General features: G+C 54.7%; 1 protein-coding gene and 1 pseudogene across 1 annotated transcript in view; one reads left to right on the top strand and one right to left on the bottom strand.

Annotated features, from left to right (window-relative positions):
* The first annotated feature begins 1343 nt into the window (after positions 1–1343).
* Positions 1344–11013, top strand: part of SP2 (Sp2 transcription factor) — a 28219-nt gene continuing 18549 nt past the window's right edge. The window contains exon 1 of the mRNA XM_004707095.3: positions 1344–1382. Coding sequence (XP_004707152.1) covers positions 1376–1382 — 7 coding nt within the window. The 5' untranslated portion in view covers positions 1344–1375. The remainder of the gene's footprint in view (positions 1383–11013) is intronic.
* Positions 6150–7008, bottom strand: LOC105979019 (annotated as a pseudogene).

The following is an 11013-nucleotide window of genomic DNA, read 5'->3' as shown; positions in this document are numbered from 1 at the left end:
GATCACCCTGTATGTGGGATGCTGTAGTTTGCAAGGGTGGTCTGAACCCGGACATCTTTCCCAAATTCCGCGCCTAATGGGAAGGGATCTGGGTGAGAAAGATACCCTACTGAGTGGTGTCAGCCAAGTGCTTTATTCAAGGCACTGCATTCAAGGAGCGAAAAGGTGCAGAATCACAGTGGTTCTCAAACTTCAGCGTGCAATTCAACCTGCCTGAAGTGTTTGTTAAAATGCAGATTCCAGACACGCCCCACGATTTACCAAACCGGATTAGAAAGGCAACCCCCGGGAATCTTTTAGAAAGAGCCTCAGGTGTTCCAGCTGCGCGGCAGTTGCGAGGAGGGGGGGCAGGTAGGGGTGTGCGCTCAAAGCGGCGGCAGTACCGGATGTACACCGTCAGGGACTTAAAGTGACTGGGAGCCGGTGGCAGAGTTGGGTAGGCCTTGGGTTGCTAGCCGCAAGATTTAGCGGTTCGAACCCATCATCACTCCACGCGTGAAGGACGCGTCCGTCTGCGCTAGTGAGGGTCTGCAGCCTGGGAAGCCACAGGGAGCAGTTCTACTCTGCCCTGTAGAGTCGAAATCGACTCGATGGCAGCGGGTTTGACTTTGAACGACCTGGCGCAATGACAACATTCCTCCCTCAGGGAAGTGAGGTGATTAAACACTCATTACTGTGTTGGACCCCCGATGCCTTACAGTTCAAGGCCTCCCGGGAGTGGGAGTGCCTTGCCCACTCCCACGGCGATGAAAGGCAAGGGGCTATCTAAAAGGCTGGTGACTTCCCACTCACCAGGTAAGAGGTTAAATGGCAGAGAGTTGTGGCCGAAAAGCTGGAAGAAGCCCTGCCACGCCAAAGCGATTCAAAATTTAAGGCGCAATGTATGTGCTATTTATAGGGCATTCCTCGGCCTCACCTTAAGGACTTCTGATTGGCTTTAGGGCAGGTCTATCACTCATCTGCTAGGTTAGAGGTGGGTGGGAGGTCAACCACCACCAATACAAAATCACCCTTCAGCTAAGCCCCGCCCCACCTTGCTTCCTGTTGCTGTCCATCAACCACCCAGAGGGCGGGTCTTTCTCGCTCGCCAGTTGGTCGGCGAGCTTGTCAGTCACTCTCCAGTAAGTTTCCGGTTGGCGCTCTCCGCCGTCCATCAGTGACATTTCACAGCCCTATTGGTCAAACCAACGTCGCTCTAGATACCTCTCGGTGATTGGTTCGTAGTGCTGTCGGTCCCCAATGTACCGGACGTTTATTGGCAGGCGCTGCCGTCGCTCGGGTGGTGGCGGGCTCCGGGATTGGCGGGTGCTAGGCGGGCGGTGTCAGGCTCTCGGTGGCGGCGGAGGCGGCGGAGGCCAGGGAGGAAGATGTCGTAATGAGCGGTGGGTCCTGGCCGCTGCCGGCGGGGTCTTCCCGGCCGCAGAGGGTCGGGAAGACGAGCAGAGGCCGCGGGGAGGGAGAGTCGGGTTCGGGGCTCTCCCCTTGGGGCCGGGCCTGGCGCCGGGGCCCGGCTCCGGGAGGGGCGGGGGAGGGAGGATTCCCGCCCGGAGGAGGAGCGGGGCTGGCCAGCCGGGCGGAGGCACCCGGAAGGGGGCGTTCGACTCCCCGCCCCCTCGGAGCCCGCTGGGCGGGAGGGTGCCGCTTCCGGGGACTGGCTAGAGGAGCGGGCACCCGGGGAGCCTCTCGTAGCCCCTCGGCCCTGTCGCCGGCCCACCTGAGTGCCCGCGTCCCCACGGACAAAGCCTGGTCTTGCTTGCCTGGTGCCTCTCTGGGCCCCCAGTGATTCAGGGGTTCCTCGGCGTAGAGAGGCGCAAGGTCGGGAAGTGCCCCCGAGTCAGGCTGACAGCCAGAGGGACACTGCTGGGCACAGAAGCAGCGGGGCTGCCAGTATAAATTCAGGGCGCCAAGTCACGCCCTGGGCAATCGTCTCTTGTCGTAGGCTGCGGAGTGGCCTCAAATCGCCTTTTTTATTGCTCCACTTGGCATTTTGGAACCTGGGTTAGGAAGCTAGCTGCAGGCTCTTTGGCTGAATTGTGGGACATTTTCGGACTTGGTGACAGAGCAGATAGCTCTTCCAGCCTGAATGACGTCCCATGCGCGCTAACTGCTGCAATCCCAAAGCCCGGGAACAAACCTAAAGACTTAACTGAAGAAATAAAACAAAATGGAGACTTGCTTTCTCTCCGCCTTCCCCCACCCCACCCCCAGCTCTGACAGCCGGTTCTCAGCCTCTTACCCAGGATTCTTGGCTCACCTTCCCGGCCGCTTTCTAATTTTAGTTCAGGAGGAGCTGTGTCTTCTGGGCAATTGAGAAACCTGCCCTCGCTGCATTCCTTGGTTTGGATTCCAACGTACCGGCGCGTTAAATTGTGTCTTAATTAACTCGATCCTGGGGGACTCCCTCCGGCTGTTCTCAGTGTGCATTTGCCTGAAGCTCGTTTCTCCTCCGGAGCTTACTTTTTGCCTACTTTATTTGTTGTTTCTTGGGGGAAGAGTGGGGTGGGGTGGGTTTGCAATGGATCTGCTTTAAGCCACGAAGTGGCCCGGGTCTTCCTGTTCTTGGCGGTCATTGAGAAAGAAGGGTGCCAGCTGTTTGCTGGTGTGCTCTGCGGAAGACAGTGGCACGCTGCACTCTAGAGACCACTCAGTATCCGAACATCCCAACGCCATGTGGAGTTGTTATTTTGTTCCCAAGCGGTTCTCCGGTGCTCCAAAGTGTGGAGGGTGTTGGCCCGCTCAGGGGGGCTGAGAAGGCACGGAGGGTAGAGCCCAGACCACAGGATCTCATTTTGATGAATAATAAAAAGAAACGAGCTGGCCACAATAACGAATGTAACTGCAGTGTCTTGTTTTTTTCCGAAATTCTTGTGTGCAATGAAGGGGGACGAATCTGTCAGACAACCTAGCTGATGATGTCAGTGTTCCAGTGGCTTCTAGCAGGCATTCAGACCTGTTGGAAGTGGACACTCATTGGCTGGGGCCATTGGGAAGTTTTTCAGTTCTGGTTCCTCCCCTTGGTTGTGCACATGCTTTTGTCCTCTTTGCTTAAAAGCCCCAAACAAGAACACCAAAAAGCCAGTAAGACTGGCCTGAGGTAATTGTGAAGCCCCCTGAGCGAGGCTGACAAGGACACTCTGGGCCTGTGAGATTTAAACACTGCTAGTTCTCGAGAGCAGGCTAACCCCACTGCCAGGCCAGAAGAAGCTGTTGACAGCACGCGGACTGGTTACCTTTTCCTTTCAGTCTACTCAAGTTTGGATCTCCGGAGGCCACGCAGAGGAGAAGAGCAGCATAGGAAGATCATGGCAGCGTCTGGGCTTAGAACATAGAAGCCTCATGGCATTCTAGCCAGCAGGTTGTGGGAGTTCCCTGACTTTGAGCTTTTAAGTTCTTCAGCCCGTTGGAGAAGTTGCTGAGCCCCTTGTAGCAGGAACGGCCCCTTACCATAAGCAGGTGACAGTTTCCAAACTTGCTGTAAGGATGTATTACTCAACCAGGGCTTTGGGCCAAGTTTTGGTTTAGGCTCAGCTACAGTTTCCCAGGACCCCTGGTGGTGTACTGGTTAAGCAGTAGGGTGTTAACCGAACCCCCAAGGCCAGTAGTTCAAGCCCACCAGCCACTCCTCGGGAGAAAGACCAGGCTTCCTACTCCTCTAAAGAGTTAAGAGTTTCAGGAACACACAGGGGCAGTTCGACCCTGTCCTAGAGAGTGATCCCAAAGTGGGTGATAACACCTCCTGGAGGTCATTGGAAAGACCCAGGGGAGATGCAAAGGCAGAAACCTACAGTTTATCCTGGATTATGGGCTATAGAACAAACGTTTTAATTCCCAAGGGAGCTCGGGATTGTTTTTCTGGAAAGGGGGTGGTCAGCCAAATAAGTTTGGGAGCCTCTGGGCTCAGCGCCTTTTCAACTTGACCCATCCCATTTCTGTAAGAGAAATGTCTGGGGCTCTTTCCCTCCGATTTACCTTTGCCCCAGCTGGTCTCTGTCTATGCATACATTGGAAGCCCCACTGTATATGTGTATATAGTTAAATGGTGAGTTATTTTGGAAGGGGTGGGCAGTGGCCACAGAAAGAAACCCACAAGAGAGACCCTGCACCAAAGGGTTAGTGGAATGTTGGAAAGTCAGGGACACGGTGGTGTAAATATGCTGAGTTCCTGTGGTCTCCTCTTAAACCCTGTGAATGGCAGGCTTGGAGTGAAATCAATTTGGAGATGCTCAGATACTTTCGTGAACGTTTTGGATGGACTCTCCGTGATGTCCCTTTGCGCAGCTTAGCTGGATTTGTGAACCTCTTCCCAGCAAGTTCTGGGCTGGCTGGACTGAGACGGTGACAGTATGACATGCTTTTGTTGGTATTTTTTGGCTTGTCTTTGTTTTTTTTGCCTCGCCTTATACTTTGACTACTCATCAGCTCTGTGTGGCTTCTAGACCTGGTGTTGGGGGGGAAACCCTGTTTTTCCCTTACAGAGCCACCCCATATATGTAGGTGGAAGCTTCTCTTTCTTTGAAGACCCTCTTCCTCCACCACGCCTGGCTAATAGCGTTCTCTCAGAAAACCTCAGGGTGGGGGGTGTCCATCACTTTTCTCTCAGGAGTGCATGGGAGCAAGTGGAAAGACGAGTGACCAGGGTCAAAACCTGGACCCCTGGGAAACGAACTCCAGGGCACAGCCAGCCTCAGTAGGAGATTGTCCTTGGGGAGGTGCTTCCAGCTGGGACCGGTGGGCTTGCTCTAGTTGACAAGATTCCAGAGGTGAAAAGCCATCTCTCCCCTTGCCTCTTGAGATGTTGAACCAAGAGCCCCAGAGCCAGCTCAGGGTCAGCTCTTTGGGGGAAGCCACAGCCGCCACTCTGCTCCGGGCGGGCTTTAGGCAGGCTTGAGCGTGGGAAATGGCTACCCAGGAGCTGGGAGTTTGGGGAGATTGGGTGTCCCGATTAGGCAGTTCTGTTTCTCCCCAGTGAGCACCTGTGAGCAGTGTGTGTCAGGGTGGTCGGTGAGGCTGGAGGCACTCGTTGACTGCTCTAGTGGTGTGAGTCCTGCCGTTGGCCGGCTCATCCTCCTGGGTGCGGTGTTGGAATGCTGGCTGGGCCACCACCTGGCAAGGGAGAGGGCTAGCGGGTGGTGACAATTGATTTAGGCTGTTAGGTGGCCTCTTTCATCTGTCACAGGATGAAAACGGCTCAGGAACCAGCAGGCACTGGCCTGCACATTTCCAAATGTTCTCTTTGTAGGCCCCTCCTTGGGGTTGGGTGGATCCCAGGGGGTGGGAGGGAGAGTGTGACTATGAAATAAATGCCAACTGGCAGGCAGGGCTGGCCGGCCTTGTACTTGAAAGGGGTTCTTTCTGTCCCCAGTCGGTGTCTAATTGGAAGCCTTCTCAGACCAGTCTTGAAAAATAGGGAAGCTGTCCCGTCTCACCCCCACCCCCGCCCCCAGCTTTCTGAAATGCCAATGGTAAGCCAGCCCTGGCCTCAGAGAGGAAATGAAGTCACCACGGAGATGGCAGAGGCCGATCCTGGCCCTGCAAACGTGGGGTGTCTCACGAACCGAAGCGGAGAAAGCAGGGCTCCTGCGCACTGATTTTCATCAGTGGAGAGAGAGGCGCCTCTCGGGGCTTCTTCTCCGCCCGCCCTCCAAGACTGGATTCCGAGGCGCCGCGTTCTCGGACAGAAGTTCTCTGCCACAGCTCAGGGGACTGCTTGTGTCAGAGTGATGCGTTCAACCCCGCCCTTCCTCCCTCTCTCCAGAATCCTTCCAGTGTGACTGAGACAGGTGTCAAACCAGCCAATGGCATGTTTGGGAGAGAGGTATTCTGGGTGGAGGCTTACTCGAGGTATTCCTGAAGCAACTTATCCTCGTTAGCTTAACTTGGGAAATAATTTTCCCTCAGCACACACCATCCAGAAGGCATAGGGAGACGTATGTCATGCCTGGTGTGTGGCCAGGTGTGTACTTTGGAGGTATTTGTCCAGCAGTTGGACTGGGCTGGCCCACTTGGGAGCGGCTGTTGGAGTTGAGTGCCACCTGGCCTGGGGCATTGATGAGAAGCCCGGGGTTTGGGCCTGTCCGGTCCGCCCAGCCGAGCTGGGATGTGTAGCTCTGTAGGTTTTCTCTTTCTGCTGCTGCTTTTTCCCCCCAGGCTCAATTCACTTGATTCTTTTTATATAAAATCGACTGTGTGGTCATCACAGCTGGAGCCTGGGTCCTCTGCAGGGAGACTCTGTGGGTCTTCACAAGATGGCCAGTGACTGCCTGGTAGGGAGACTTGGTGAACACTGTCTCTTTCCAGAGGTCAGATAGCTGTCGGTCTTGGAGATGGCATCAAAGGTGGCCCTGGCGAAGTTACCCAAGGTGACTGTGCAGCCCCCTAGCCGAGGTGTAGCAGTCATCATCAATCCCTGCCATCAGCAGCAGCTTCTTGGGCACAGGGGCTGAGACGATGCCAGTGCCCCTGGGGGCAGGATGAGACGCATCAGCACAGACCCACAGTGACCAGTTACCTTGCAGGGGACTGTGTGGGGCTTGCCGATCTTTCTCCCCCAGTAGCCTTGCCACACGGGGACAATGGACAGCTTGGCAGGTTGATGGCCCCGCGGATGGCGGTGGTGACTTTCTTGGAACACTTGACACCCAGGCCAATGTGGCTGTTGTAGTCCCCGAAGGCAACAAAGGCCTTGAACCTGGTGCGCTGGCCGGCTCGGGTCTGCTTCTGCACAGGCATGATCTTTAGGACCTCGTCCTTGAGGGCCGTCCCCAGGGAGAAGTCAGTGATCTCAGATCCTTGATATCAGGGCCGGGAGAACAGATAGATCTCCTCCGGGGACTTGATCTTCTTGTTTGACCAGACCACCCAGCTTGGTGACAGACAGGGAGCCACTCCTTGTCTTCAGCTTTGTCCACTGGCAGCGACCACACCCTCGCAAGCTGCTGTGGAAGCCCCCCAGCGAGCTCCGACTCCCGGATCCCCAGGCCCTCCCGCTGCGCCAGTGTCGTCCGCCATTTGGTGTTTTCTCGAAGAAGCTCTCCTTTGCTTCTTAAACTGTCCGTTTCGGCTTGGCTACTCTGTGATCTCCAAGCTTGAGTGATGCATTCTGACCCATGCATTCTGTCCACAGTAAGCACCTGGTTGTGTGGTGCCTCAGTGTTGGGCTGGTAACCAACTGTGAGCTAAGACCAGGGGCTCCTACCCACCAGCTACTCTGGGAGAAAGGTGGGGCCATCAGTTCTTGTAAAGGTTTCCGGCCTCAGAACACCTAAGAAGCTGTTCTTCTCTGTCCCCAGGGTTGCTGTGAGTCAGTCACTTGCTGGCAGTGGATTTGGGGGGATGGCAGGTCCTGGAGGTAGAACAGCCAATCAGGACTTCTAGAGAGGCCTCACTTTATGAGGGATACATTTCTCTAGGAGACAGTACATACGTACCCTGTACTTGGGGGCTGTTAGACGGTGAGAGGTGCTTAGGAGAAAATCAGAGGAGGAGGAGACAGAGGTGTGGATGGAGGGGCGTCATATAGGGTGATCAGGGAAGGATGGACCCAGGCAGCTCTGTCGATGTGGGGTTGGGAAGAGGAAGCGAACTCCAGGAGAAAGAACAGCCAGTGCCAAGGCCCTGAGGCGAGGTCGTGCCTGGCTTTCACAAACAGCAGAGTGAGCGGTCGGTGTGGCCTGGTGGGACACTTGTCAGAGAGCCATAGGAGACAGGTCACATAGGAGCCTTATGGACAATAAATAAGCTGATGGGGGACAAAGTCAGAGTTGGTCGCCATCCAGTTGACACGCGCTGCAGCCGAGACCTGGGTGGCACAGAGAGCTGGTGGAAGCAGCCTGGTTGTGACTCTTTTGGAAGGTAGAGCCACTGTGTTTGCTGTTGTGTGCGGGAGAAAGAGACATCCAGGATGACTCCCAGCGCTTGAGGGCTGAGCAGCGGAGGGTGGCAGGAGATGCAGCATCCGGGCGCTCTCAGGGCAGAGGCCTAGTAAAGCCATCCAAGGCAGTGCGGTTCTCAACTCGTGGGTTGCGACCCCTCTGGAGGGGCTTGTCGAACAACCCCCACCCCCACCCCCAGGGTTGCCTGATTCATAGCAGTAGCAATGACAGTGATGAAGTAGCAATGAAAATAATGTTATGGTTGGGGGGGGTCACCACCACATGAGGACCTGTCTGAAAGGGTCGCAGCCTGAGGAAGGTTGAGAACCACTAATCCAAATGGAGATGCCAGTAGTCAGTTGGGTTAGTTTTATAAGGCTGGAGGCGTAAGTGGGAGTCTGCATTCTATAGCTCTCCATGTGGGTGTGTTACAAGCTCTGAGAATGGATGGACTCCCCCAGGGTGGTGGTGTAGACAGTGAAAGTGGTAGGTCCCAGGGCAGTCCCACAATGCTGACTCAGGAAGGGCAGTGATGGACAAAGGAGGAGGAGTGCCTCCCTGAGAGCAAGCGAGGAAAGTGCTTTAAAAGGTGAGTGGCTTCCCCTGTCAGACCAACACAGAAGTCTGAGCACGAGCCACCACCAGGGTCGGGAAGCGGTGGAGGTGGCTGTGCCTGTTTTAGGGCACAGAAGAGACCCTCATCTCTCTCTTTTTGACTGTTTGGAGTTCTTTTTTCTTCTTCTTTTTTTAATCGTTTTATTAGGGGCTCATACAGCTCTTATCACAATCCATACATCACTTGTGTAAAGCACATTTGTACATTCATTGCCTCTAATAGAATTTAAGGGGAACATGTATTAAGTCGTAAAAGATGACACAGATACATCCTCTGGAGGAGGGCGGCTGTTAGCATGAGGTTGAAATGGTGTCCAAGGGTTTGTGGAGATAAAAGCTTTAAACCAAGGACAAGGGAGGGCCGAGGAAACTCACAAAATCGTGATTAGATCAAGACATCACAATTATAGGTGGGACCACAGAAGCAAGAAGAAGATGGGACGTGGACATAGCTAGGGGTTTACAAATTGGTTCAGGGCCTTCTGACCAAGGCAGTCCCGAGAGACCGATAAGGCATGACTCATGACTTTCAGCCCCCAGTATGGTGATTTCCATCAGGGATGTGCTTAGGCAAGCCCCTATGAGAGAGCCTGCCCTTCCCTGGGCAGGGCAGAGAGACGTGGTGGCCCCACCGGCCCAGACAGCCGCCTGAGGGCAAGGTGGTCTGCTTCCGTGGTGAGTGGACAGAAAGAATGCAGTGGATGCTTGATCTGCTGGAGGACCCTGCTAATGGCTTGGGGGCTGTCACTACCAGTCATAGTTTTTTGCAGACCACGGTACCCAGAATTTAAGCTGCAACACAGGCCTGAGTCGGGTTCGGTAGCATGAAGGGCGTGGCTCCAGCGTCCTCCAGGCCAGGGACAGATGGGGTTTAGGAACTGCTTTGCTGGCCCCAGGCCCAACTGAGCTGACCAAAATAGCCAGCAGATGGGTTTGAGCTTCCAGGAACATCTCCAGGGGAAATACCAGACCAGCACCGCTGCCAGGGGAAGCTGGAGCCAGCACAGTAGGGGCCCAGGAAGCAAGTAGGGGCCCAGGAAGCAAGCCACTGAACCCCCAAAGCTTGGCTGGCCAGCTTGACTCAAGTTCTCTGTCAAGGGAGCCACAGGCCGCCTAAGGCCTGCTATTGGGATGCATCTCTGAATCCCTTCTTTCTCCTCTCAAGAATAGTGTTCTAGAATAAAGGATTGGGCTTCCAGCCTTAGCTTGATGGCTGAGGTTCAGGATTCCTTTCTGGGACATCTTCCTGTTGTTACACTATGCCCGAGTCAACCCATGGAAGGACCCCCTAGGACACTTAACTTCTGGGGGTACCCTAGCGAGCAGTAGGAGGCATAAGCCTGCCCCTCATGTGTCTGCCGAGGGTCAGGACAGCCATCCTAAAGTCAGCGGAGTATGAATGAGCTCTGAGCAACCACAGAGTTGGCCAGACAGAAAGGAGAGAGTGAGTGAGTGATGTCGCACTCCAAATTAAATGGAGCAACTCCAACCATGGAAACTGGCCTGGCTTGAGGGCCAGTGTGGGGCGTGTAGAAAGGGCAGGGAGAGGCAGCCAGGAGGGAAGAGTTGGGGCAGGCAGGAAGGGAGCTAATCGCCTGGGTACATTTAAGACCATTTGGAAGCCTTGGAGAGATTGAATTGGGTATGTTTGGAGGGAATTTGCATTTTTAAAGATTGCTCTGACCCTATTGTGGAGGCAGGATCCCCGGGGCTAGCTAGCTAGCCCCGAGGCTGGGAGGCCATTTTGGAGGTCTTGGCCATATTTGGGTGGGGGGCCGCTCCCTGTGGTTAGGCAAATGAAGCTAGAGGTGAGGGGCCTTGGTTAGGTAGGCTGGAGAGAGTTTCCTCTCGGAGGTGGAATTGTCAGAACGTGCTGTCTGGTGATAAGCGTGATGCTCAGGTTTTTGGTTCGGGTTGGAAGATGGTGCCGTTCATTGTAATTGGAAATCCAAGAAGAAAGGATAACTTAACCAACAGGTGGTGAGTGTTGCCCAGGAGGTGACCAGATGCCCGACAGGTGGTGAGTGTTACCCAAGAGGCGACCGGATGCTCAGGAATGACAAGCCTGCCTCAGAGTGGGCTCTCAGTAAATGTCGCTGGGAGAAACAGCTGGGCGTTGAAGGGTGACTGGGCGTTAAAAGTGGGGAGAACAGAATGCTTCCACAAAAGAAGGACAGCCGCCGCCCTGAGAGGAAGAAAGCTGGGACAGCCAGCCTGTGGAAGGTTGCTAAACCACGCGAGTGGGCACAGCCACCCACCCATGCGGAGGGTGGCCAGAGAGATGGGAGGAAAGGCGTGGGAATTTTGAGGAAGGAGTGGTCAGAGGGTCAAGAACTGCTAAAGTGGGTCTGCTACATGTAGGCAAATGCTTGGAAATTTAGTGGATTACATGTTGGGTCCCTAGCCACTGGGTCAGCAGTTCAAAACCACCAGCTGCTCTGCAGGAGAAAAATGAGGCTTTCTGCCCTCATAAAGATTTACAGCCTCAGAGACAGTCTACTCTGCCTTACAGGGTCTCTATGAGTCA

Source organism: Echinops telfairi, unplaced genomic scaffold (assembly GCF_000313985.2).
Source record: "Echinops telfairi isolate 266 unplaced genomic scaffold, ASM31398v2 ScPeMD7_7458;HRSCAF=8496, whole genome shotgun sequence".
NCBI lineage: Eukaryota > Metazoa > Chordata > Mammalia > Afrosoricida > Tenrecidae > Echinops > Echinops telfairi.
Note: the sequence above shows the minus strand (reverse complement) of the source record. Positions and strands in the feature narration are given on the sequence as shown.